Source organism: Microcebus murinus, chromosome 16 (assembly GCF_040939455.1).
Source record: "Microcebus murinus isolate Inina chromosome 16, M.murinus_Inina_mat1.0, whole genome shotgun sequence".
Classification (NCBI taxonomy): Eukaryota; Metazoa; Chordata; class Mammalia; order Primates; family Cheirogaleidae; genus Microcebus; species Microcebus murinus.
Window position 1 is genome coordinate 65028441 of NC_134119.1, and position 27738 is coordinate 65056178.

General features: G+C 51.2%; 1 protein-coding gene across 1 annotated transcript in view; it reads right to left on the reverse strand.

Annotated features, from left to right (window-relative positions):
• Positions 1–2373: 2373 nt before the first annotated feature.
• The window catches only part of NOVA2 (NOVA alternative splicing regulator 2), a 29617-nt gene continuing 4252 nt past the window's right edge, over positions 2374–27738 (reverse strand). The window contains exons 2-4 of the mRNA XM_012761474.2: positions 22321–22464; positions 17175–17341; positions 2374–6663 (exon numbers count right to left, since the gene is read on the reverse strand). Coding sequence (XP_012616928.1) covers positions 5581–6663; positions 17175–17341; positions 22321–22464 — 1394 coding nt within the window. The 3' untranslated portion in view covers positions 2374–5580. The remainder of the gene's footprint in view (positions 6664–17174; positions 17342–22320; positions 22465–27738) is intronic.

The window sequence follows — 27738 nt, forward strand, 5'->3', positions numbered from 1 at the left end:
GACTTAGCAATCAGTCCTGTGACAGCCCTCCAGCTTTCCCCATTCCCTTTCCTCTCCTACCCTGTCTCCAGCAGAGAAAGGGGGAAGAGAGATTCTAACTCCTTTGACTTCACCCTTATCTCACGGAGGCTCCTTAGGGAACCTGGAGGATTAACCCATTTCACAGATGGGGATAACTGAGGCATCCTGTCAGACTACACCTTACCACGCCTCTCCCACCTCCCTGCCGGGGGATCTATGCACCCCATCCCTCTAGGAGTAATACTGGTATCTTGAAATCCTTAGCATTGGGTACAGGTGAGGGGCACATTTTGGGACTCTCCCAAATCCAACCGGGGGTGTGGGCCATGCCTCCAGTGGCCTGAGATGCCAACACAAAGAAAAAAAAATGACTCCCCACGTCCCCTGGCTCAAATCCAGTAGAAAAGTGACTATTTACAATGAAGGCGTGGGGAGTGTGGGGGGCGCACAGGAAGGAGTGGGACAGGAGTGGGCGGCTCCACTTGAGGGAGGCCACGCCCCTGGACCCGCCTTTTAAAGGGACAAAGCCAAACAGCACAGATATTTATAGAGGATCTCTATCCCTAGGGCTGGGCGGCCCCTAGGGGGGAGGATGGGGTGGGGCATGGGATGGGGTGCGGGTAGGGAGGCATGGGCGGTGGGAGGAGATGGAGGAAAGGCAGCAACTGCCCCTAGCCTCCCCCCTCCCCCCTGCCGGACACACAGTTTTCCGTGGGATGAACACAGAAAGGGTTAATCAAAAAGAGTTCGATGAGCGAGTCTGACGGTCGAGTGGGGCGGGCTGGAGCAATGAGGCCGCAGGTCCTGGTGGCCGGTGGTGATGAAGTCACTTAGAAGATGAGAGGTTGGTGGTTTTGGGGGAAGGGGTAGGGTGGGGAAGAGGGGTGGGGAAGGGGGGGTTAGGCAGTCCCCCCCAATTATCTCTGGGAGACAAGAGTGTCCTGGACTGGCTGAGAAGGGATTAAAAACCAGCAGCCTTCACCACCACTACCCCCAACAGATTCCTTTCCCATTTCCCACGCTGCCACCCGGCAGTCCCCAACGCGACCGGACCGGCGAGGGGACAGGGCACCGAGACGGACCATACACACCAGCAGCGGCGCCAAGGACAGAAGCCCCCTCCCCTATGGCCTCGAGACCGCTGACTGCAGTGGAATCAGATCGTGATAGCAGGCCTGGGTGTTGCGACCCCAGTAAACCAGTGTCTCCAGCCTGCCGTGCCCCAACTTGGTTATCACGGCCCCATTCGCCCCATGGCGACATCCACCACAGCCAGCCTCGGTTCTGGATGGCCAGGCACGGGGGTGACACACAGTGAAGGCCCACCTGGCTGCCGGGACAGGTGTGCACCCAGTCAGCAGCCTGGACGCCCAGATTGCCATCCTCATCGCCACCCTCGTTAATATTTTTTGCCACATCTCAGTCTATCGCAACCTCGAATCCTGGTCTTGAAACAGCAATGATCAACACAAGGGAACGCTTCTCATCTTCCAAACGGGTGGCCACCAACCAGAAACAAAGTTAAGAAGGAGGGTGTAGGATGGTGGAATAGGCAGGAGAAACAGAACAGGGGGGTATTGAGGGGCTTGGTGGTCAAGAGGGGAGAAGAAATACCACTGGGAGATAAGTGGTACCGTATTGTTCCAAGCACAGGTCCCCAACCATCTATAAGTCAGCTCTTACAAAGCTCCATTTGGGAAGCCCAGAATTCCCACCCACAAATCCAGGGCAGGCATTAGGGCAGATACAAAGATGGCAAAGTTGTTGCCTTCTGATCCCCGCCCCTCCTAATTATTGCAGTGCAGCCGCCTTGCCCATGTTCAGATGGCTGGGACAGGGCAGACGAAGGTGGCTGGGCAGGTTGGCTCAGAGCCCCCTGGGATGGGGGATGAAGGAGGTGAATTTGGCACATTGAACCCCTTCTTCTCATAAGTGCTTTTGAGGTCCTCTTGCATCCAGTTAGTACCGCCCCTTGGCCCAGCAGAAGGGGGGGTTGAGCTCGTCTCCCCCTCCCCAATTTCCATAGATTTGCCTGAAAGAAAGCAAGTGGGGTTCTTCCCGGCTGGTGGAATTTGGGGTGTTCCAAAAGGGTAGGGGTTAGCTGAAAAGGAGATTTTTTTTTCTTTCTTTTTTTTTTTTTTCTTACAAATATTCTAAGAAAAACTCAGGGCAGGAGGATTGAGGAAGGGGGACCCGATTTAGCTCAATGTCCAGATTTTCTCAATGCCTCTAGGGACCTCCTCGAGGAGAGATGGTCCCCATTTGCTCCCCTCTGTCCAAGGTCCTCTCTCCCCAGAGCGGCTCAGTTCCAAGGAAGTTTGGCACTTTTTTTTTTTTTTTTTCAAATGGGGAAATTGGGGAGAGAGCGTTGAGAGAGCTGAGGAGAGGAGGAAGACAGACATAGACAAAGATTGAGACAGGACAGATAACAGCGGGGCACCACGGAGGAAAAAAAATAGAAAGCCATTGGGAATCAGAGAAAGTGGAAAACACATGAGGAAGGTATGGAAACTGGAGGGCAAATGAGAAGGAACAGGGAGACAATTGAATGCAGCAAACACTTATTAAGCACCTACTGGGTGCTGAAAAGCAAGGTGCAGGGAGGCCACTCAGAGTCTCTGAGATCTGATTGGCTAACAGGGAGAGAAAAAAAAAAAAGGAGGTGATGGGTTTTTCAATAATCCCCATCCCTGGCCTCACATCTATGTCCCTTCTGGACAAACTGCAGCACAAAAGATTGAGGTCAGATTGCAGAAGGGACTTCCAAGGGATGCCGAAGATGATGCAGTGAGTTTCCCAGGGGAAAATAGGGAAAGGTATGTGACTCTTCACTCACCAACATGGTGAGTGAACTAGCTCACTGAGCTAGCAAACTACCTTTCAGATAGCCCTGGCTGGCGGGGTAGGGGATCCCCGAGAAATGTGAATAGGGAAGGGCTGTCACACAGACACCCCAAGGGAACACTTTTCAGGAGGCCCAGCCTCCAGAGAGGTGTCTGTGTGAGAGGAGTCCTGGACCCGGCTGATTGGGACCCAGACTCCAAGAACAAGCCTGCGGAAAGCACGAGAGCCCTGCAAGCTGAGGATGCAAATGATATGCAAATGACATCTCTCATACCCCACCCCTCCCCACTCCCAGACCTTACCGCACCTCTCCCTGGTTCCTTCCCAGCCTCGCCCTGTGGGGGCTGGGGGGTGGGTGACAGGGGGATATTCCAGCTGGATACTGCAATACCCACTTGTGGGCAGAGATACTGGGAATACTGTAAGATCTTTTGAGAGGTGGAGGGGAGCAACGGCCCACACAGCCGCTCCCACCTCCAACCCCCAGAGCCCCGAATTATGGAAGATATGTACAAAGTTACATCAAGAATTGTTTTGGCACTCAGATCTCCATCTGGGTTCAGTCTGGAGATTAGGGGTGGGGGCAGCAGCGATGGGAGGTGGGGAATGGGAGACGGGGGAATGGGGCCTTCCCACACCCTGGGATGACGAGGGCATGGAAAAAGTCACCCCAGTGCCCAAGCTACAGGCTCCCACTGGGTGGTAGGGCCGGGGTGGGAAATTCAGTGCAAGGTACCTCAAAGGCTATTGCTTTCTAGGGATTTTCACATTTTGATTTGGGGGTGTCTCTCTAGCAAGGGGTAGGGGTCTCCCAGGCTTTAGGGGTAGGAATTGTCTCTGTGGCTTTTCTTCCCTCCTTATTTAGGAGAGAGACAAGGGGGCTGGATTCCCCAAAGCCATGGAGAAGAGAAGGGTCTGGAAGACCTAGGAGGAGGGCAAATGGGGGAGAGGGTGGGCATGGGGTGCCCCTCCCCCAGAGATGCTGATGATGGAACCAGGGCCCTGGGGGCCCTGCTTTGGGTTGGAGAGAGTGGAGGTGATCTCCAACGGGGACGGGGCGATGGATGGGGTAGAGGTGCGTCTCAGCTATGCTAGTCTACAGGGTTGTCAGGCCCTGAAATCTCAGTCTGTCATCAGGTCCTTACAGCTAACCACAGTCACAGTGCTCAGGGAGCCACTCCCAAACCAACTCTCAGGGCTGCTTGGCTTCCAAAGCATTCTGATCCATCAGACACCACCAAAATACGCCAGCTTGCCAGATGCCACCAAGCCAAACTATCAGAGCACACGAAGCATTCCAGCCCAAGGGACCCAACCATGGCTCACTGAACTCTACACCGGGCCACACTGGCCTGACAGAGCCACCACACGTCTGGCTCATGATTCAATGAAACAAAGCCACGCAGACAAAGGCATGCACACAAAAGGTGGGGGTGGGGATGAGGGGGGGGTCTTAACTTAAACAGTATTTTTCACTAACTCCATCTCCACCCCCTCCCTGCCAGGGCAAGAGCACAGACGTGGTGTGTTTGGATGGAGATGACCCTGCCAGTACTGGGTTTTTCCCCGTAGAGTCCTCCAGATCGGATCTAAGTCCGGACTTTTATCCTTTTCCTGGGAAGACCCCACCAAAGAGGGGAGTGGGTGGAGAAGGAGGGTCAAGGGGCTGGGCACGTCCAATACAGGAAGTACACGCTTCGCCCTAATGACATCACAGGAAGTGACTTCGAGGCACCTCAGGAAGTACATGTCCCCGTGATATCACCGAAGTGACCTTCAAGGAAAGGCTCATTGGCACATCATAGGAAGTACCTGTTTCTCTTCTAATCACAAGAGGTGACCTCCGGGGAACTGCTTCCTGTGACATCATTAGGAGTGCCCAGAAGCACCCCAGGAAGTCTTGACTCAGTGATGTCACAACAGGGACCCTCATGCCCATGAATCCAGGAAAAGCCACACGAGACGCCACAGCAAGCTGCTCCAGCCTCTCACAGGAGTCTTGCCCATGGGACTGGCCGGATCCCAGAGCTGGCCTCATTCCCAGCAGAACCAGCCCTGCCCCCATACAACCTGACAACAAAAGAGCAAAAATTCCCACCTAAGGGGGACAACTCCGGTGGGGGGAGAGTAGCTGAGAAGATCTGGCACTCTGGGGTCCTTGCTCCAAGCGCCCCATTTCAGCTCAGACTCCTCGGCTACCTCTACTCCCTCAGCAGAGAGGTGGGGTGTTGTATTTTGGGGAGGCCCCTCTTTCTGGGTGACCCTGAGGCTCCCTCCCCTCCTCCCATATGGAAACAAAATCGTATAAAGGGGGAAAAAATCCTTACCCAAAAAAAAAAAAAAAAAAAAGGAGGGAAAGAAAGAGAAAATAACGCTTTGTTTTCTATTAAAATCAACAAAATGCAATATATACAGATATCACACAGACCTGGGCCCTGGGAGAGGGGGGTCAGGCCCAGCCAAGCACAGGGAGGGAGGAAGGAGGGGTCAGTTCAGGGCTGGGGAGGGGGCTTCTGAGCCCCGTCCCCAACCATCACTCAATCCTGCCTATGACTACCAAGAGGGGAGGGTGCGGTCAGGCCTACCCCAGCCCCGTTCCAAGAGCAGCAGGACTACACCAAGCTGAGGTCAGGAGTTGGGGGCAGGAGGAGGAGGGAGGGGAGGAGGAGGTGGGAGGAGGAAGAGGGAGAGGGGTGGGAGCACACACCACAGGCCTCATCCCACTTTCTGGGGGTTTGAGGCCCTCACTCCCTGCTCGTAGGTGACCCGCTGGCTGATGAGGTATTGAGCGGCTTGCGTGGCCGCGGGGCTGCCCGTGATGGTGACCCGCCGGTTCCGCGTGCCTGGCAGGAACTCGCCCTTCTTGGAGATCTGGATGCGGGCGCCTGTCAGCTCCTGGTACTCCACCAACGTCTTGCCCCCCTTGCCCAGGATGGCTCCCACCAGGTTCTCAGGCACCGCAATCTCCACCAGCTCCTTGGCACTCTCGGCCGCCAACTTCTCCGCCGTCAAGAAGCCCCCAGCCGCCCCCGCCGCGGCTGCCGCGGCCACCAGCGGGCCACCCCCTCCGCCCGCCCCGCCCCCGGCGCCCGCCCCGAGGTAGCCGTTGGCGGCCGCGGCCAAAGCGAAGGAGCCCAGGGCTCCGGGCGGCGGGGGCGGCGGCGGGGCGGCCCCTCCGGCGGGCCCGGCCCCCGCGTCCCCCGCGTAGGAGGCCAGGAGGTTGGCCGCGGCGGCGGCGGCGGGGTTGGCCCCGGCGGCCACGGCGGCCAGGACGCCGGAGGCCGCGGCCGAGTTGAGGCCCAGGCCCAGGGAGTTGGTGTTGTAGCCGTAGCTGGCCAGCGTGTTAAGCGCCGTGCTGATGGCCAGCAGGTCGGTGCCCGAGAAGGCAGGCAGGGCGGCGGGGAAGGCTCCCACGCCCGCCAGCCCCGCGGGGCCCAGCAGGCCCGAGGCGGCGGCGGCCGAGGCGGCGGCCGCGGCGGGCAGCACATCGGCCGGGCTGGCGTACGGCGAGCCGGTGGGGTTGGAGTTGGCCACGGGGCCGGCCACGTTGGCGTAGCTGATGTTGAGGCAGCTGCTGCTCTGGGGGTCTTCCTGTACCTTCTGCACGATGGCGCTCACGGCCTTGTGCACCTGCTCCGGCTCTCCGCTGACCGTCACCACGCGCTCCTGCAGGTTGATGCCCTCTGGCTTCTGGGACAGCTGCACCCACGCGCCCGACTGTTCCATCACGGCTTTCACCGTCGCGCCCCCCTTGCCGATGATCAAGCCCGCTGTGCTGTTGGGCACGATCAGCTTGGCCTGCGTGGGGAGCGAGAGGGAGGGTCTTTAGGGGAGCTGGAGACTGCGCAGGCTCAGGTCATTCCCCGCCCCTCCTCCAGCGTCCTAAATCGAGCCCAGCCTGCCCCCTTGGTATGCGTCTGCGCGGTCCCATTGGTTGTTAAAAATATTGAAATATTTCCTCAATGGAAAATCAATGGCCAGGATTTCAGGTCCCCTCAGGAGGTCCTCAGCCACCCTCTCCCATGCCCCTGAGACTGCCAGTACCTCCCCTGCAGCCACCACCTAAAGGCTTGATGGCTGACCCAGTGGGGCCACCAGGACCCTGCTCCAAGCAAGCACTGGTGCCCATGCCCACCTGCTAGCGTTAGGTGCTCTGACTTCCCGGCCCGGAAAAGGCTTTGCAAGTCTCACTTTATACATGAGCTGCTTCGGGCCTAAGAGGTGAAGGGACTTGCCCCAAGGTCCCTCCCAGAGTGAAGGAGCTGAAATCTAGGTTCTTTTTTTTTTTTTTTTTTTTTTAATAGCTAAACACAGAATGGAAGAAATCTAGGTTCTGACCTGATCATTATGCTCCCTACTCTATGACATTGTCTCCTTTTATTTTGAGAAAGGGTCTCGCTGTCACCTGGGCTAGAGTGCAGTGCCATCATCATAGCTCACTGCTTGAACCTCAAACTCCTGGGCTCAAGCGATCCTCCTGCCTCATCCTCCAGAGTAGTTAGGACTACAGACGTGAGCCAAGACACCCAGCTAATTTTTCTATCTTTAGTAGATAGGGGGTCTTGCTATGCTGTCCAGGCTGCTCTTGAATTCTTAAGCTCAAGCGATCCTCCCACCTTGGCCTCCCAAAGTGCTAGGATCACAGGTGTGAGCCACCACTCCCAGCCTGTCTCCTCCTTTAACCTCTTTGTTATTATGGGCTGAATTGTGTCCCCCTCAAATTCATATGTTGAAATCCTAACCCCCAGTATCTCAGAATATGACTGTATTTGGAGATGGGGTCTTTAAACAGGTAATTAAGGTAAAGTGAGGTCATCAGCTTTGGCCCTAATTTACTATGACTGGTGTCCTTATAAGAAGAAGACATGAGGTCACAGACACACACAGAGGGAAGACCACATGAAGACACAGAGAGAAGACAGCTGTGTACAAGCCAAGGAGATATGTCTGTCTCAGAAGAAAGCAGTCCTAAGCTGGGCACAGTGGCATGCCTGTAGTCCCAGCTACTCAAGAGGCTAAAGTGGGAGGGTCACAGGAGCCCAGGATTTTAAGGCTGCAGTGTGATATGGTCATGTCTGTGAATAGCCACTACACCCCAGCATGGGCAGCATAGTGAGACCCTATAGAAGAAAGAAAGAAAGAAAGAAAGAAAGAAAGAAAGAAAGAAAGAAAGAAAGAAAGAAAGAAAGAAAGAAAGAAAGGAAGGAAGGAAGGAAGGAAGGAAGGAAGGAAGGAAGGAAGGAAGGAAGGAAGGAAGGAAGGAAGGAAGGAAGGAAGGAGAAAGAAAGAAGAAAGAAAGAAAGAAAAGAAGAAGAAGGAAGGAAGGAAGGAAGGAGAAAGAAGAGAAAGAAAGAAAGAAAGAAAGAAAGAAAGAAAGAAAGAAAGAAAGAAAGAAAGAAAGAAAGAAAAGAAGAAGAAGAAGAAGAAGAAGAAGAAGAAGAAGAAGAAGAAGGAAGGAAGGAAGGAAGGAAGGAAGGAAGGAAGGAAGGAAGGAAGGAAGGAAGGAAGGAAGGAGAAAGAAAGAAGAAAAGAAAGAAAGAAAGAAAGAAAAGAAAAGAAAAGAAAAGAAAAAAAAGAAAAGAAAAGAAAAAAAAGAAAAGAAAAGAAAACAAAAAAAGACACCTTGATCTTGGACTTCTGGCCTACAAATTGTGAGAAAATAAATGTCCAGCGTTTGTGACGGCAGCCCTAGCAGACTAATTCAGTTGTCTTATATGCAAAATGAAGATAATAAGAAGCCTATGTCTGAGAAGGCAGGGAGTTAGAAGAGACCTCTCCAGGATGAGGAAATTGGTCATTCGAATGTGGCGGTCCCCTTCTCGGTTGCAATCACCCATCTGTCCGAGCATCCGACAGTCTGATCAAGCTTAATTCTAGTGGAGACATTTCAAAACCAATCCTTTCGTATCTCCAAGAGCATTTCTGCACATAAATTCCTCCTCAAAAATCCTTCCCATATTCCCTTAGACCTGTGGATTCTATACCCTTGAGCTTGAACCTCTGCTTCTCTTATCCATCTCCATGCCAGACGTTTGGGAAATTTGTGGGGGTGGTTTTGGTTGTTGCAAGGACTGGGGGCAGATGTGGACATTGGGTGGGCAGGGCCATGGGTGTCTGCATCCCACCACTGCGTTCCTTACAAAGAACTGTCTCAGGTCTTTTATGACTTTCAAATGTCCCACTGGACATTCGTGCTGATGAAAAGCCTATTTATAAATCTCTGAGCCCAGAACCCAACCCTGTGGTACATGTAAGTACGAAGGTTTCATTTCCTTTTTTTGCTGGGGGATGATTTTTAGAGCCACTGAAATTTCCAGGAATACAACTACCAGTAAATCAAGAGAAGATTGTACTTTGTTTTGTTTTGAGCTTTACCAAGAGTTGTGCATCATTTTAGAAAACCTGGCATCAGTAGTAACACCATTCACATCATAAGTCCCCAATACTACACTCTGGATCACTTTGCATTCGTAGCTGTCTCACTTAGGTACGTTCAGGTGTGAGCAGCTGACTAATTCATTATTTTTTCTACTGTGGTTCTGGCTGAATATTTACATATTGAAATTCATCTTGTTTTCTAACCAAGCACCTTCCTTTTATTTCTCCTTTATTTAAAAAAGTCTCATGGGATAAAGAAAATGTGGTATATCCATACAAGGAATATTATTTGGCAATACATTTAAACAAACAAAGTATTGATACATTCTACATATGGCATGCATGACGCTAGAAAACATTATGCTAAGTGAAAGAAGCCAATCATGGAAGTCTATGTATGAGTCCATTTACATGCATGTTCATAATATGCAAATCCACAGAGGAAAAAGATAGATTAATGGTTGCCAAGGGATGGGAGGAAGGGAATTGGGGGTGGCTGCTAACGGGTATGGCAGTTCTTTGAGGGATGATGGAAATATTCTGGAATTAGATGGTGGTGATGGTTGACCACATCTTGTATGGTTCCATTGATATGACTGTCTCGAATAGGAAAATTCATAGATATAGAAAGTAGATTCATGATGGCTTAAGGCTATGGAGGGGGTTAGCTGGGGTGGGAGACTGAGGGGTGATAGCTAAATGGATCCAGATGTATTTTGGAGGTGATGCAAATGTTCTAAAATTGATTGTGGTGATGAGTGGATTGAGCTATTGAGCTGTATATTCTAAGTGGGTGAATTGTATATATGTGGATGATATCTCAATAGTTAAAAGTCTTATGGGTATAGGTATGTTTGTATATACATATGATATGAATGGCATTTCTGAGAATAAAGGGGGCATGGCAAAATTATTGTAGGGGACGGGGGGCATCAGTGTGACAGGGATGGGAAGAGCAGCTCTCATTGCTCTGTGTATTTTTTTTTTTGAGACAGAGTCTCACTCTGTTGTCCTGGCTAGAGTGCCATGGCGTCAGCCTAGCTCACAGCAACCTCAAACTCCTGGGCTCAAGCAATCCTTCTGCCTCAGCCTCCCGAGTAGCTGGGACTACAGGTATATGCCACCATGCCTGGCTAATTTTTTCTATATATTTTTAGTTGGCCAATTAATTTCTTTCTTTCTTTTTTTATTTTGAGACAGAGTCTCTCTCTGTTGCCCAGGCTAGAGTGAGTGTCATGGCGTCAGCCTAGCTCACAGCAACATCAGACTCCTGGGCTCAAGCGATCCTCCTGCCTTAGCCTCCCGAGTAGCTGGGACTACAGGCATGCGCCACCATACCTAACTAATTTTTTCTATATATTTTTAGTTGGCCAATTAATTTTTTTCTATTTATAGTAGAGACGGGGTCTCGCTCTTGCTCAGGCTGGTCTCGAACTCCTGACCTCCAGCAATCCACCTGCCTCGGCCTCCCAGAGTGCTAGGATTACAGGCGTGAGCCACTGCGCCCAGCATCCATGCTTTGTTCTTTGTCAGTCTCTCTGACTTCAACTCTTTCCCCCCCACCCCTTGCTCACTCTATTGCAGACACACTGAACTCCCTGCTATTCCTCCAACTTGCCAAAGTCAGGCCAGACCCAAGGCCTTTGCACCCTCACCTGGAGTACTCTTTCTCAGGAGAAGAGGCTCGTGTTCCCCACCCCCCAAGCCCCACCTTCATGCAGAGACCTTCCCTGACCACACAACTATCACAGCCTGTTTTTTGGCCTACTGTATGCCCCCAGCATGGATACTTCTAGATTCATAGCCAACTGCTAACCTCACATCAACATCCCATGACGCCACATGGACACCTGAAACTTAAAGTCCAAAACAGCCTTCTCAAGTGTGTTTCCACCATGGTCTTCCTCCTTTCAGGACAGAGCAAATGCATCCTTCTGGTACTCAGACACAAGAATTAGGAGTCTTCTCTTTTTCTTGCACTCAAAATGTAATCAGAAATTCTGTTGGCTCTGTCTTCAAAATATATCCTAGACCATTCTAGAGTAAAAGAGACTAAGGAGATATAAAAACCAACTGCAATGCATGAGTGTTGACTGAATCTTTTTTTTCAGAGTCTCGCTTTGTTGCCCAGGCTAGAGTGAGTGCCCTGGCGTCAGCCTAGCTCACAGCAACCTCAAACTCCTGGGCTCAAGCGATCCTCCTGCCTCACCCTCCCGAGTAGCTGGGACTACAGGCGTGCGCCACCATGCCTGGCTAACCTTTTCTGTATATGTTAGTTGGCCAATTAAATTCTTTCTATTTATAGTAGAGATGGGTCTCGCTCTTGCTCAGGCTGGTTTCGAACTCCTGACCTTGAGCAATCCACCTGCCTCGGCCTCCCAGAGTGCTAGGATTACAGGCGTGAGCCACCGCGCCTGGCCTGACTGAATCTTGGATAGAAAAACCTTGTATAGGTACAAAAGATATTTTATGGTGATTCAAATATGGAATTTTTATTAAATAAGATGTAGGAGACTTGAGAGTTATATGTTAAAGAATATAAGGGTATCCTGACAGTCACAGGTGAATAATAATAATAAAAACGTATGTAGGGGTAAAAGAGCCATGAGGTCTATCATTTATTTTCAAATGGATCATCAAAACAAAACAAAACAAAACAAAACAAAACAAAAGGCCAGGCGCGTTGGCTCACACCTGTAATCCTAGCACTCTGGGAGGCCGAGGCGGGCAGATTGCTCAAGGCCAGGAGTTCGAAACCAGCCTGAGCAAGAGCGAGACCCCTTCTCTACTATAAATAGAAAGAAATTAATTGGCCAACTAATATATATAGAAAAAATTAGCCGGGCATGGTGGCGCATGCCTGTAGTCCCAGCTACTCGGGAGGCTGAGGCAGGAGGGTTCCTTGAGCCCAGGAGTTAGTTTGAGGTTGCTGTGAGCTAGGCTGATGCCACGGCACTCACTCTAGCCTGGGCAACAAAGCGAGACTCTGTCTCAAAAACAAAAACAAAAAACAAAAACAAAAAAAACCCCCAAAACTGTGTGTGTTGTGTATGCGTTTTTGTGTGTAAGCAGATAAAGCAAATGTTAACAATTGATGAATCTAAGTACAGTGTATAGGGACCATTCATTAAGCATTTTCAAAATAAAAAGGAGAAAAAAAACTATGCCCCAATATTCCCTTCCCTTCTTCTCTGCTTTACTTTTCTTCATAGTACTTTTTACTCTCTGAGATCCTATATATTTTACTTATTTGCTTGTTTATTTTCTGTTTCTCTCTGAAAGAATTTAAAATCCATGTGGGTAGGGCTTTTGTCTGTATTGTTCCTACTGGGTTCTCAGTGTCTAGAGAAGTGCCTGGTACACAGCAGATGCTCAGCAAAGGGTGGGTAAACAAATGGCTGAATGAAAGAATGAAGGGTCACATGCCCACAGGACAAAGCAGGAATGGAACTGGCTGGAGGCAGCAGGTGTAATCTCACCTGGGGGAGGGTGTGCGTGGTACAGCGCTGTGCATTTGGGTGGCCAAACTCAGCCAAATTCAGCCTGATCAGAGTTTTCTAGATTAGTTGTAAATGCTGATTTGTAAAATGCGAAGAAGCATCCTAGTTTGAAAATGTTGGCAACCTCTTCACCATGTCTAAGAACCACTGTGTGGTGTAAACAATGCAGTGTGCTAGCCAGACTACCCCATTCACAGTCTGTGCATAGAAATCCCTGGAAAGCTGCCTTGGACTCTGGAGTCACCTGCTCAGGTTGAAATCCTGCCTCCATCACTGACACTGGGCAGGGGACCTAACCTCTTTGAGACTCAGTTTTCTCATCTGTAAAATGGGGATAGTCATACCTTCTCTACAGGAGTCTTAGGAGGCTTAATTGAGATCAAGCATGCTTGAAATCCAAATATGGCCACAAGTAGCTGGAACTGAGTGTGACTGCCTGTCAGGTGACTCAAAGCTCCCAACACTGGCGAGTTACACTTCAGTCCCCTCAGGCATATTTCTGTTTGACCCAATGGGCATGTCATTGTCCATTCATTCAAACCAGCAACAGGTGCTGACACCTACTATATGCCAAGCATACAGTACCATGTGAGTATGCAATTAATATGTGCCCAGTGAGGTGCTATAACAAGAAATTATTGTCACTGTTATCCGCACAGACAGACCTGGACTTAAATCTCACACCTGTGGTATAGCTATTATGGAAAACAATCTGGAAGTTCTTCAAAAAGTGGAACATAGATTTATCGTATGTCCCAGAGGATTCCATTCTAGGTATCTACCCAAGAGAACTGAAAACATATGTCCACACAAAAACTTGTACATGAATGTTCATAGCAGCATTATTCATAATAGCTAAAAAGCAGGAAGAACCCAAATGTCCATCAACTGGTGACCAGACAAACACAATGTGCTATATCCGTGCAATGAAATATTACTTGGCCATAAAAAGGAATACAGTTTCGACACATGCTACACGGATAAGCCTGGGAAGGGTTATGTTAAGTGGAAAAAGCCAGACACAAAAAAAAGGCCACATACTGTAGCGTTCCATTTATATAAAAGATCAAGAATTGGCCAATCCATGAAGACCAAAAGTAGATTAGTGGCTGCGATGGGGGTGGGGGAATGAGGAGTGACGGCTAATGTACACAGAGTTCCTTTCTGGCATGATGAAAATGTTCTGGATTTAGATGGTAATTGATGCAGAACTCTGACTATACAAAAAAGAATCCTGAATCGTATACTTCGAAACAGTGAGGTTTACAGTATGGGAATTATGTCTCAACACAACTGTTATTTATAAAAAGAATCACCAGGAAAAACAAACAGCCTGACAAGTCAAGGGAATGGAACAGTATGTATACAACCAGACCCAGAAGAAATATCTAGTCTGTGATACAGAATTTCAGAGTAGTGAGGGAAGGATGGATTAGCCAAAAAAAAAGTTTGAGGTTTTAAGACAAGTGGTTAATTGTATGGGAAAAATTAAATTAGATTTTAAAAAATTCCCACTTCTGCCACCTCCTAGCTGGTGGCCTAGGAAAATCCCTTTACTTCTCAGAGCCTCTTTTTCCACATCTGTAAGATGGGTGTATCATTCCTGATCTATATAGTTTGGGCAAGTATTCAGTGAGACATTGGTGGCCTCTTCCATAGTAATCACTCAGCCAATGTCAACTGCGATGAGAACTACTGCTGGCAGTGGGGTTCTATTTTCACAACAAAGCAAGTTCCCAATCTTAGTTTGCTATTTAGTAACTGTGACCTTAGGCAAATGCCTTCCCCTCTCTGACTCTCAGTTTCCTCATCTCCAATATTAGCATAACCGCATCTACCCTATATAATTATTAGGAAGATTCAATGACTGGAGTGACTGCTCAGTGCCTGGCACATGGGAAGCCCTAAGAAAATGGCCACTGCTTTCATGATACATCCAGAATCATACAAGCACGACATCCTAGAGAGATCCTCAGGTGTAGACCCATAGAATCTTGGAGTCCCAGAATACTCGAACAGTAGAGTCTTAAATAATGTATGCCTAGAATCTTGGAATCACAGAGCCATAAAACTGTAGAAGTTTTAGAGCCAGAAAGACCTCAGAGACCATCTGCCCCAGTGATTTGCAAACCCACGGAAATTTTCAAATACTGCTACTACAAACAAAAACAACAACAAAAACAAAAACAGCAGCAGCAGCGACAGCTAACATAGGGCTTATCATGTGCCAGGCACTTTTCTAGACAGTTTTCAACAGTGACTTGTTTAGGCTTCACAACAACCCTATACGATAGGTGCTGCTATCATCACATTTTCTAGATTGGGAAAAGGAGGCCCAGAGAAAGAACTTGTGCAAGGTCACACAGGTAGGGAGCAGTAGAGTCAGGATCTGATCCCAGGCCAGAGAGCCCATGCTCAGATTCCCAGGCTTTACCCGAAATTCTGATTCATTGGTTCTGGAGCGGGATCCAGGCACCTGCATTCTAGGCTACTCAGATGACTCTAGCCAGGGCCAAGAGCCACAGTTCTAGTTCAGACGTGGCAAACTGGTGATCCTCAGGCCACCCCCAGCCTACAGCCATATTTTCTTGGACCTTCATAGTGTTTTAAAAACAGAGCCAACCTTTTAAATCAGTTGATTTCAAAAATTGATGGTTTCATTTCAATTTGTCCTAAGTTTGGCCCAAGTGTCACACTGTAAAGAAAGAGAAACTGAGGCCTACAAAAGCGAAGGAGCCCTGAGCAACACAACAAGTCCAAGGCACAAAGCGAGTAGAGATGTTTTCTGACCAAAAAGTCTGACAATGACAATAACAGCAGCTAACATTTTTTGAGAACTTTCTATGCATTATGCATACAAAGCTAAGTGGTTTTCAAACATCAATGAACACTAACCATCACCTTTAAGCAGGCACCATAATGAATCTCATTTGACAGATGAGAGGCATGGAGAAATCGAATCACTCGCCCAAGGTCACACAGGTAGGAAGTAAACACAGAGTGTTCAACTCAACATCTGACCCCAGAGCCTAGGCCTTCAGCCATTATTTCTATCCGTCTTTGGAACCCCTGAGTAATAAGGCAGAAGATAAATCTTGGTTCTATCACCTTTCGGTTGCAAAGTCTCCGAGTTCCTGTGGATTAGAAGGAGGCGGTGGAAGGCTCAGGCACAGATGGTGCTGACCCCATTTTCCCTGCAACATTCATAAACTCCTGATGAACCCTGAGTCCCCTGTGGCCACAACCAAGGCGGAGGGAAGAGGCTGCCCTCGCTTCTCTGTAAGCTGTGGGTAAGCTGTGTCCTGCTGGTGGGAAGGAATTCGGGAGAGGCCTGGCGGGCGAAGAGCAGAGTCGCTTCAGCACCAAGGACAGCAGCAGCGCTCCACGCCCCAAGCCCGCGCGGTCTTTTTCGGGGAGCGATCCACGATCCACCCGGCAAGCGCTGCTCCAGGGCTCTTGGCCCACCATTTCCCCATGAACTTGGAGGAACTCAGGCCCATGGTCTGCCCCATCTCAAGGCAACGACAGGATCCAAGAATTCCAGATTCCTTTTACTGAGGCCCTCTCTCTCCTGTCTTTGCCTCTAGGCAGACGTTAAGGAACCCTCGCAGGTGGCCAACCCGGCGGCCCAGGGCTTCTCGCCCCTTTCGTATCGAGTCCGCACGCATATGGGAGTGGGGAGCGGAGGAAAAACCGGGGAGCGCGCGCAGCTAGCCCCGCGTTCCCACCCCTTTTATCCGCTTCCAGGTCTGGACCACGCCGCCCGGGGTTTTGCTGCAAGCCCACCTGCCCAGTGCACACCATCGTCATGGCAACCGGAGAGACCAGGGAAGCGATTGGTCCACTCCCTGCCACGCCCCTACGCCACCGCTACCCCGTAACTAAGGCAACGGATGAGCGCTGCCCTCCTCCTCCCTGTCCCTTCCTGGAGAGGGCTGTGTAGGAGAGGGACACACCCCCTCTCTCGCTAATGAAACACCATCTCTACCCCCATACGCTAATTACAGGGGGAGGTAGAAGGAGCCGCCATTCCTAAACTATTCTGGATGTGGCTGGGCTGTCACTGAGCTCACTTCCGGTTAGAACAGGAAGTGGGAGGCAGTTTATTCAGGAAACAATGGGATGAAGTGGAAGGGAGGAGAGGATGCAGAGGATCCCAGGAAGGAAGCTTAAGTGGAATGTCAGGCTACATTCCCCCAGACCTTCACTCCCTTTCTGAATCAAGCCTACTCCAAATGGTCTGGAGTCCTTTGTAAACTACTAGGGCTGACTTCCTAGTGACAACACTAACCACTACCACGTGGTATTTGACTGGTAAACTTTTAATGAGCTTTGTCCCATTGAACCTCCATAGTAACGCAGTGATGGAGGAGGAGTGTCCCTTTATGTACATTGCCAGCTTTACAGCAACCCAGTCTCCGCCCGGCTGACCTGCTTGGCTCTGTCGGGGTTCATCGTGGTTTGGGGTTGAAGGATGTTGACCACCTCAGGCTTGGTCATCGCTTGTGGGATTTCTCGGACCTTCTCGGCAATAAAGCTGTGCACAGCATTCAAGGCCTCTGCCGTGCCCTGTACCAGGCATACTCGCTCTGTGGTTCCTGTTAGGCAACGGAGAGAGAGAGGGCACACTGATCAGACAGGAATGGGGACATTCCTGAGAGACAGGCCCCATTTAATGGAAGGGGAAAACTGATGTCCAAAGGTGGACCTGGCTGATCTAGGCCACACAGTGAGCCCGGGCAATTGGCATGGGTTCTCAGGCCATGATGAGTAGCTGAGAGAATGGAATTCTTGTTTTATAATCTGCGCTCCCTTAAAACAACCTCCAGCGATGGAAGAATGATGCTTAAGTGCTTTGTGATGCCCACAGCAGCCCTGGCCAGGAGAGACAGGGCTCAGCTGCCTCTTCCCAGTTCTTGTGGGCTCCCGGGTTGCTTTGGCAACCATTCACTCACACCCCCCCCTTCTAGAAGCGGAGAGCTCAGGCCTGCAACGGTTGCCACAGTAACTGGAACCCCCTTATCGGTCTAGCTGGCCGGGTCCTCGGCCCACCCCCAGAGGGACGAGGGATGAGGCCCCGTTGCCATGGCAACCCCTGAAAGCCTGCCTCTGGGCTTTTGGAGAGGATGGGGAAGGGCTGGGGGATGGGGGAGGCAGAAAAGAGGCCTGAGTGCCTGCCTGGACCCACCACATGGAGGGCTGAGGGGTGGGGGAGGGCAGGGGTGTGGACAGGGGAGAGTGGAGTGGGCCAAAGACAACTCGCAGAGGAGTGGGGACTAAGGGACTGGGAAAGGAGGGTACAGTGGGTGTCTTTGCTGTCCATTCTCCAGATATTGCCTGTAGATGTGACCGGGGCATCCCTCTCACTTCTGTATGTGTATGGTGGGGTGGGGGGGGGACAGAGAAACTGGTGGTGTTGGGATATATGTGTGTGAGACTCTGGGTGGCACTGTGACCAGTGTGTGTATCTGTGGGGCTATTTGGGTGAGTGGGCTGTGTGTGTGTGTACTTGAGCAGGACCGGCTAGATTATCTTAACCTGTGTTTGTGTGTATAAGAGAAAGGGCACAAAGACTGTGATGTCAACAGACTGCATGACCTAGTGACCCTGGCAAAGATACTTGTGAGCGCCCTAGTGTGTGGCGAAGACTTCGGTGTCGCTGTGACGATTGAGGGTCCGTGCAGTATTTGCAAGACTGAGCCGAGGGTGCGTGAGAGTTTGAGAGAAAGAAACAAAGAATCTCACGAAGGGGCACGGAGGCTGTGCAATGGAAGTGTACCCCTGTGACACTGTGGCGGTGTGTCTGCTCGTGTGTGAGTGAAGGCGACAGACCCCTGGGTGTTCCTACGGCTGTGTGCTATGTATATATATTTACAGGAGACAGGCAAGACCCTATGGCTGGTGTCTGAGCGTGAGAAGGACAGAGAGAAAAAGACAGGCGGACTCAGGTGACAGTATGTAAGACTGTGTGACTGGTGTGTGTGTGTGTGTGTGTGTGTACACAGCGAGACAAAGAAGACTCGACCATGACTGGTTTGTCTGAGAGTCATGTGTACCTGGGTGAGCCTGGGCGCATGTGACGTGTGGTTCGTGAGTATGCTTGTCTCCCTGGGTGGGACTCTGTCCCTGAGAACATGAAAGACTTGAGCGTGTGCCAGGCTCAGTGTGACTGTGTCTGGGCCCCCTGGAGCTCAGTGTCAGTGTCCTGTGAACGTTTCAGTGCGCTGGAGCTACAGTCCTGACCCTTTGCTTGCCATCTCTCAGCCAGCGATGCCAGCCTCGCCATGTGTCTGGGTGTCCCTGGCTGTGGGTCATTTGTATAGTCGACATCCCACACTCCCTTCGGGCCACGTCCCTCACTCTTACTACCCCCCAGCCCAGAACAATGGCTTGGTCTGAGCCAAGGGTGAGTCAGCGTACAGGCTGCCTCGTCTGGGTGTAAATAGGAAAGGGTGTGGGTCGGGGTGGGGGAGGGGAAGCCCCCGGGAGAGCCTGGTTGGGTGGCCGGGTTCTCCCGTCTCTGCGACAGCTCCAGGGCTCCAGCTCCCAGGGCTCCGCCGCCTTGCAGTTCTTAACCCGGGTTCTGCAGGGGCTTTTCGGGGGACTCCGCTAAACCCTGAAAAAATGTCCAATAATAACTGGTGCTTATATAACACTAAGCTCCAGGCACCATTCTGAGCACTTTTTATATTTTTGTTCACTTAATATATGAGGTAGGCAATATTATTATCCCTGATTTCCTGCTAAGGACACTGAGACACAGAGAGGGCTGGAGATTTGTCCGGGTTCACTTATTATAGATTGTAAATGATCAGGGTTTTGATCTTAGGCATCCAACTTCAGAGTCTGTGCTTTTTTTTTTTGTTTTTTAATTTTAGAGATGGGATCTTGCTATGCTGCCCAGGCTGGCCTTGAACTCTTAGGCTCAAGCGATCCTCCTGCCCCAGCCTCCTGAGTAGCTGGGTCGACAAGTGCATGCTACTGCACCTGGCTCAGTCTGTGCTCTTAACCGCTATGCCACCCTGTGCTAAATCGTGGGCACGTGGACTGAGTAGCTCTATGTGTATGTGTCGGAGGTAGCCACGACATGACTGCAGTTTTGTTTCTGTATTTTTGATATTAAAAAAGAATACGTATGAATTTATTAAGTAGTCACTTAAGAGTTTGCACTTTGGTGCAAGTATGTTATAAACCTATAAATTTTTTTTTAAAGCCTGTGTGTCTATGATTGTCTTCTGGGGGGAGGTTCCAGAGCTTCACGCAGAAGCTCAAAATCAGGAGTTTTAGCATCAGTAGGGTGATCCAGCCGGTGAACAGGAGCCTGTGTGGCCTTGGGCAGGTACCTGCCTTTTTGGGGGGCCTCAGTTTCTCCACATATGACCTGGAAGGAGTGAATCTAGGGCATTGGGACCAACACCAAGGAGGAGAAGTCCTTTGTGTGTTCTTCCACTCCCTGGGGTTAAGGGCCAGATACCTTTTTATTCCAGGCGGTAGACGCACAAGTGCAGTGTGTCCGTGTGTTGTCCCCACCCCCCAACTTGTCAGCATTATACATGTCTGTGTGTTTGCGTGTGAACCTACTAGGCCCAGAGAACCCTCTCATTTCTCCCTTGTCATTTCTCACCTGTTCTCTCTGCTTTGGCCACATTGAACAAACTACTCTACAGCCCTTAGTCGTGTGGCCTTGTCTTCCTGACATACCCGCCCTGTTTGGTACCTAGCTCATTCTTACTTGTTGTTCTGGGCTTCCACTTCAGGAAGCACATCCTGACCTCTCTAGGCTGGGTCGTGTGCAGTCCCTGGGCTCCCACCATCCTCTGGACTCCCCTGTCCCGGCCCTGACTGTTCTGGGTCGTCACTGGTACGGTGTCTGTCTCCCTGACTGGGCCGTGAGATCGAAGAGAGCAAGGCTGGGATGTTGCGGTCACTGCCATACCCCCGTCTCTGTCCAGCACAGGGCTGGCGTAGAGGAGGCGCTCAGAGAATGTGCGTTGAATAAATGAATGAAATGGGAAATGTTCTTTGTCTCTTGCCATGGCATCTCCATTTCTTGTGTTCCTGCGGGTCCCCCGAAGTCCTAGGGACAGGAATAGGATGTGGGGGGCTGTGTCCTGCATCCCCGAGCCAGGAGCTGCTCCTTCTGTATGATCTGGAAGGTCTATGTCAGGAGTGGGGGCGCTGGCTGCCTGTCTAGGGCCTGCAGGGAGACACTAGCTCACGTTGCTTGTCTGAATAGTGTTTGACTAGGAGAACCCACGACTGTGCCACCCTCTGGGTTTCTCAGCTGCCTGGCCTGTGAGGTATGTCATTGAGTTGGGAGGGGATGACATGTCTCCTGGCACAGAATGTGATCCAGTGGCAAGGAACCAAGTGTCCTCGAATGAATGTCCCAAGCAGAGATCTCATCCATGTCTTGTGGGCTAGAGGGGTGCAGGGGAAACTGGGCCAGGGTGGAAGAGAAAAGGAGGAGGTGCGCCTGGTTCACTAGATTTTTCTCTAAACCCCTTGCCAAAGCTGCTTAGTGGGATGGGATGCCAGGGGTTGGGGGGGGGGGAGAGAGAAAGCAAAAGAGAGAGAGAGAGAGAGAAATGAATGTGTCCTGACCCTGGGCTCCAGCTCTGGTGTTTGACCTAAAAAAATCAAGAGGATTAAGGATGAACTAGAACCAGTGCTGGACCAAAGATACGATTCAGGCGGCCTTCCCTGGATCCCTACATGTTGAAGCTCAGGCCTTGGTCTTGGGAGGGAGATAAGGAGGGAGAGAGATATTGAGGGGGGACAGAGAGAGTGGAGGGGCCTTGGACATTTTATGGCTGGGGGAGAGAGATGGAGGCAGAGGAGAGGCAGAAAACGGGCTGGGTTTGGAGGGAGGGGAAAAAAAAAACAGGAGGGAGCTGAGACTTAGGAGAAAGAGAGTCGCATGCAGGGAGAGCCGGGCAAGGGAGAGGGAAGCAGACAGAGAACAGACAGACAAGAGGGAAAGAGATGAGGACATCCAAACAGAACCAGAGAGACAGAGGCAGAGGGGGAGGGGCAGAAAGAGGGGCAGGAGGGGACAGAAGGAGGCCAAGGGAAATGGAGACTGAGACAGGAAAGTCAGAAACAGAAGGAGAGAGAGAGACACTAAAGAGTGACACCAAGACAGAGAAAACCAGTGAGACTGAGCAAGATGGGGTGACAGAAATCCAAAAAGAAAAGGGGGCATGTGTGTGTACCATGGATGGCTGGCCCCTGACCCCCGAGGGACGCCCTGCCACCTGCCTCCCTCCCACCCTCGCTCCTCCAACTGACCAGAGGGGGCAGGTGTGTGGGAAGAGACACATCTGCCAGCACATCATGCAAATAAGCTCATGAATATGCAGTAGGTCCATTGTCTTTCCCTGCCCCCACCCCCATCTGCTAGGCCAGGCCCGCCAGGCCCCTGGGTTGGGGGCAGCTCTGTCCTCTTAGGGGGAGAGGAGGCCCCCCAGCCCCAACTATCACTGCCCCTGGGGCAGCCCTTCTCCCTCATCTGGGGCTCAGGTGGGAGGGAACGAGGAAGGGGAGGGCTAGGGCTGAGACCTGGGTCTGGGCTCACCGGGATAGAAGTCTTTGGACTTGGAGAGCTTGATGGTGGCTCCAGTCTCCTTCTGCAGCTGCACGATGGTCTGCCCGCCCTTGCCAATGATGGAGCCCGCTGCGTAGCTGGGGATCAGCACCTTCAGGAAGTATTCGCCTTCCTCTGCAGGGGTACACAGGGTGGAGGGGAATCAGAGCCGGGACGGGTCCCACCTTTGGAAGGCACCTTCAGGGAGGCGCCCGGAGGGGGTGGGCAGAGGAAACCATAGGGATCACAGTAGCACATAGGAGCGATGACCAGGAACATAGCAATAAGGACAATACTACAAATAATGACCTTCGTTCACTCATTCATTCATCAATCAATAGTTGCTGAGCACCTGCTACGTGCCTGGCACTGGTCTAGGGAAACAACCAAGAGGAAAATAGACAATGTTCCCTGATTTCATGGGCGAATCAGGCAAATGAGGCCAACAGAATTTTAGTGATTCAGCCAAGAGCTCATAGCTACATTCTTCTAGAGTGGGGAGACAGACAGGATAGCTCATGTCAGATGGTGGTAAGTGCTACGAACACAAAAGGAGGCAGGAAGAGGGGGTGAGGGTGTGTAGAGGGCCGCAGGGTCAGATGGGAGGCCAGGGAAGCTCATCCCAACAATGTGGCGTTCTTTATCCATGACACACTTCTACGGCACCCCACGTGCGCTGGACCCTGTTCCAGGTACTCTACAAATACCAGTCGTTTTCACGTTCACACTGGTCCTACGATGGAGGTACCGTTCAAAAACCCATTCTACAGATGAGGAAAACAAAGGTGAAGGAGTCACCCAAGTTCACATGACTAGTAGGTGACAGAGCTGGGACTCCAGAGGGCAAGCTCTGGCCCCGGCTGCACAGGAAGAGGTGACCACGGGAAGGAAAAGTGAGTGCAACGGCCCTGGGGTGGGTCTGTGCCTGGCTGTTCCGGGGACAGTGAGGAGGCCAGTCTGTCTGGGAGGAGACGAGGGCAGAGAAGGGTGGGGGATGCCGAGGCTTGGCCTTGACTCCAGGTGAGATGGGAGTCAGGGGAGGGATGTGATCTGACCGAGGTTTTGAGAGGACCCCTGCGATGCCCATGAGGAGAGCGGACTGCCAGAGCAAAGGTGGAAGAGCCGGGGGCCCCAGTGAGGAGGTGACCGCGATGAGCATGACGTTCTGACCAGTGCAAGCGGTGAGGGCGGAGGCGGAAGAGGGCTGGACATTGGCGATGTCGTGGAGACTCACTTTTGACCAGGCGCTGTGCTGAGTGCTTTGCAAGCTTGATCTCGTCCGTTCCTCACAACCTCCCGGTGAGGCGGGTAGAATGAGCTCCATTTTTACACAAGAGGAAACTGAGGCACAGAGGGGCACAGAGAAGTGAAGGTACCAGCCCATGCTCACCAGCCCAAGGGCACTAAGACAGTCGCTGGGTTGAGAATCAAATCCGGTTCTGAGCAGTCTCCCCCCATCCTTGCTCAACACCTTCCGCTGCTGGTGGCTAGAGACCAGCATGCTGAGGGACAGTCTCAGGGACCCGGGGACAGCGCCGAGGGAGGTTTGTGGGGCTTTGGTCGTTCTTTGTGATAGACCCGCTTTCTCGGCCATGCATAAAGCGCTTTGTTAATGCAGCCTCAAGGCCCTGTCCCTAACCTCTCTTACCTAATCTCTCCTAATCAAACTGCTGCCCCTAAGTGCTCCCAGGGTAGAAATTCCAGACCCTTCTCAGTCTAAGACCCTTTGTGATTTGGCTCCACCCACCTTTCTGGCTTCACTTTCTCTTCTTCTTCTAGCAGCACCAGACTCACTGTCGTTTCTTTTGCTCAAACATCCCCTGCTCCCTCCCACCCCAGGGCCTTTGCACAGTCTCCCTGCCTGACGCTTCCCTCCCCCCAGTAGTTCCTCTTGTCCTTTAGGGCCCCGCTCAAATGTTGCTTCTTCTTGGAAGCTTTCCTTGCCCCCGAGAATGAGGTGGCTCCCCCTGTTTCATGGTTTCAGGCCAACTGACCACAGGAGTCCTCCGTGGACCACATCCGCGGAGCTCAACCCTGCGCCCCAGGGGCCCTGCGCGGTGGACTCCCACACGGCAGGTATGCAATGAACACTGGGAAAGGGAAGGGGGCGGCCAGGCCGTTCGGCTTCCAAAACCTAAGGTCTTCCACCATCCCCTGATGGCGTTTTAACTTTTTCTTTTAAGCAAAGAAAGCATAGTTTCAACGTCTCCCGTGAAACCCCAACACACAGAGCAGATGAAAGAAACAGTGCTCCAGTGAACGTGGGGGCAGGGAAGGGGGGCGGGGAGTCCTGCCCGTCTCTGCTTGGTCTCTTAAGATGGAAGGTTCTGGGTTGCCTGATGTATTTCAGATGGGGGTGTGAGGAAGAGGGGCTGGGTGTGGTCTTGCAGGCGTGGGGAGGGGTCCAGAACTGAGGGGTTTCCCTGAGCCCAAGGCAATCCTCTTAAACTGGCCTAATCAGACCATTAAGCCTATTAGGTAATTAGCCCCCCTAGCGTGCCCTGCCATCAATCATCCTGACCCTCCTGAAGTCGCTTTCTTCCTGGGCTCACTGGAAGGAGAGCCACCAGGCTCTCCCTGCCACTCTCATCCCTAAACCTGTCACAGGGATGGAGTTCTTTATCTCCAGAAGGCTCAGAAACATGGGCAGGGAATTCTCACTAATCCTTGGGACTCCATCCACTCTCTCCTGCAATGTCACTGTCCACCCTGCCCCCCACACAGGGGTTCATGCCGCCTCCCCTCTTAAGGGTGGAAGGTATTCATCTTCTCTAAAGAAAACTGGGGTCGCCCCCTCCCCATTTCATGCCCCTTCTCTCTTATGAAACAGCAGAAACAACCCTAGACTAAGTGTGAATTTTGTCACCAACAGGCTGTAGGGACTCGAGCAAGTTGCCGCGTCCTTTTGGGCCTCAGTTTCCCCATCTATAAAATGGGCATCAGGATACTATCGCCTTGACAGAGTTATTGTGATTAGTTAAATGACAACAGGCCGGGCGTGGTGGCTCAGGCCTGTAATCCTAGCACTCTGGGAGGCCAAGGTGGGCGGATTGCTCGAGGTCAGGAGTTCGAAACCAGCCTGAGCAAGAGCGAGACCCCCGTCTCTACTATAAATAGAAAGAAATTAATTGGCCAACTAATATATATAGAAAAATAAATTAGCCAGGCATGGTGGGACATGCCTGTTGTCCCAGCTACTCGGGAGGCTGAGGCAGGAGGATCGCTTGAGTCCAGGAGTTTGAGGTTGCTGTGAGCTAGGCTGACGCCACGGCACTCACTCTAGCCTGGGCAACAAAGTGAGACTCTGTCTCAAAATAAATAAATAAATAAATGACAACACGTCAAGTTCTTAGGATGGTCCTGGGCTCATAGAGGACTAGGGAAATGTTAGATATCATTGTCACGGCTAGTATTACCTGCATCATGAACATAAGCAAAGTGCTCATTGCACTGTCTGGCACACGGGCAATACTCTATGAATGGGGTTTGCAATTCTGGCTGGGAGGAAGGAGCAGGAGGCTAGATCCCACTGTGTTCATCCATCCACCCAGGGGCTGCCCCAAGCTTTCCCCCTGATTCTTGGAGCAGGAATATCATCTCACGGATATAAATGAGACCCTGGCCCCATTCTGTCACCTCAGCATCCCTCTAACTCTTCTCTTTCTCATGCCACCTTCCAGAATCATGCCTTCTTATGTCCCTCTATACAGGTGCTATTTCTTCGGTCCCTCTTCCCTGCCTTCCTCCAGCCAATCCTTCCTGAGCACCACTCTGTGCTGGTCCTTGTCTTAGCTGCTGAGGATATAGCAAGGGACTTGACAGACGCGGTCCACCTCCTTTAAATTCCTTTAAAAATTTAAATGCATTTATTTAAAGGGAAATTTACAAATTGTTTCTGAGCTGGGCAAAGTGGCTCACATCTATAATCCCAGCACTTTGGGAGGCCGAGGCGGGAGGATCGCTTGAGCTCACACAGTTTGAGACCAGCCTGAGAAAGACTGAGACCCCATCTCTACTAAAAATAGAAAAAAGATTAGCCAGTCAACTAAAAATAGAAACAAAAAATTAGCTAGGTGTGGTGGTTCACACCTGTAGTCCCAGCTACTCAGGAGGCTGAGGCAGGAGGACCGCTTAAGCCCAGGAGTTTGAGGTTGCTGTGAGCTAGGCTGACGCCACAGGACTCACTCTAGCTGGGGCAACAAAATGAGACTGTCTCAAAAAAACAAAACAAAACAAAAAACTAAAAAAGTTAGCGGGGTGTGGTGGCATGCACCTGTACTCCCAGCTACTCAGGGGGCTGAAGCAGGAGGACCTGCTGCAGTGAGCTATGATTGTGCCACTGCACTCTAGCCTGGGCAGCAGAGTGAGACCCTGTCTCTTAAAAAAAAAAAAAATCTTTTATGATAATCGGAGCTTGAAGGGATAGTTATGTTTTTTCTCCCCAAAAGTACATTAATATAAACATATAATGGTCAAAGAAGAAAACAAGTGTGTCCTTGGACCACCTGGTGGTGGCTTGGTGGTCCCGGTATCAGACTAGTGGCTATCTGGCTCCTGGGGTCCCCACCTCCTGTGAGTCTCCTATGGGGAGTGACAGGCTGAGACCTCCTGCCTGTAGAAAGCTCAGAACTCTAAGTCCCAGGATCCCCACCCTGGCCATCAGTCTGCTCTGGTCCTTTCAGAATCTTTCCCACCATGTGAGTCCCACCTCTCCCCAGAAAGACGCCAGGCCTGTATTTCCCAGCCTTCCTTGCAGCAGGGGCAGACACTCACCCTCAGCTGAACAGGAGCCCTCAGAAATCACAGTCTCCCACCCTTCTCGAACGACCAAGGCTCTGCCAGTGAGGAACTTCTTCCCTCCACCAAGGCAGAATCTGCATGCCAGAACTCTGCACCCACCCACTCCCACCCCCTTTTAGCTCTTCCCTTGGGGGTCCAGGCAGCGCCCTCTACCCAATGACAGAGTCTGAAGAACTGAAGGTGACACTTTCAGCTCTCCTCATCAACCCATCTGCCTTTTGCTACAATTTCAAACATTTCCATCTTGGGAAGGAACTGTCTTTCCTATTCTAGTCACTGAGTCTCTGTTCCCTCCTCTTTTTGTACTCACTCCCTTCGGGGATGCTTCTGGAAGCTTCCAGGAATCAACGAATACTCCCTTTCCCCTTCCTTAAGTAAGGTTTACCTTACCCAAGCAATTTGGGGTGTTGCAGTAAGAGTGGCCCATTTTAAAGTCAAGAGAGCTGGCCCTGTAAGGTGGCTTTGATTCGTGGCCGTCATTAATGACAAAGCAAAGCCTAAGGAGTGTACATTACAGAGGTGCTCTTTGGGGTGACAATGTGTCTGGAGAAAACCAATGCTGCGGTGCTGTCCTCATGGCACCTGTTCTTGTTTGGGGTTTGGGGACAG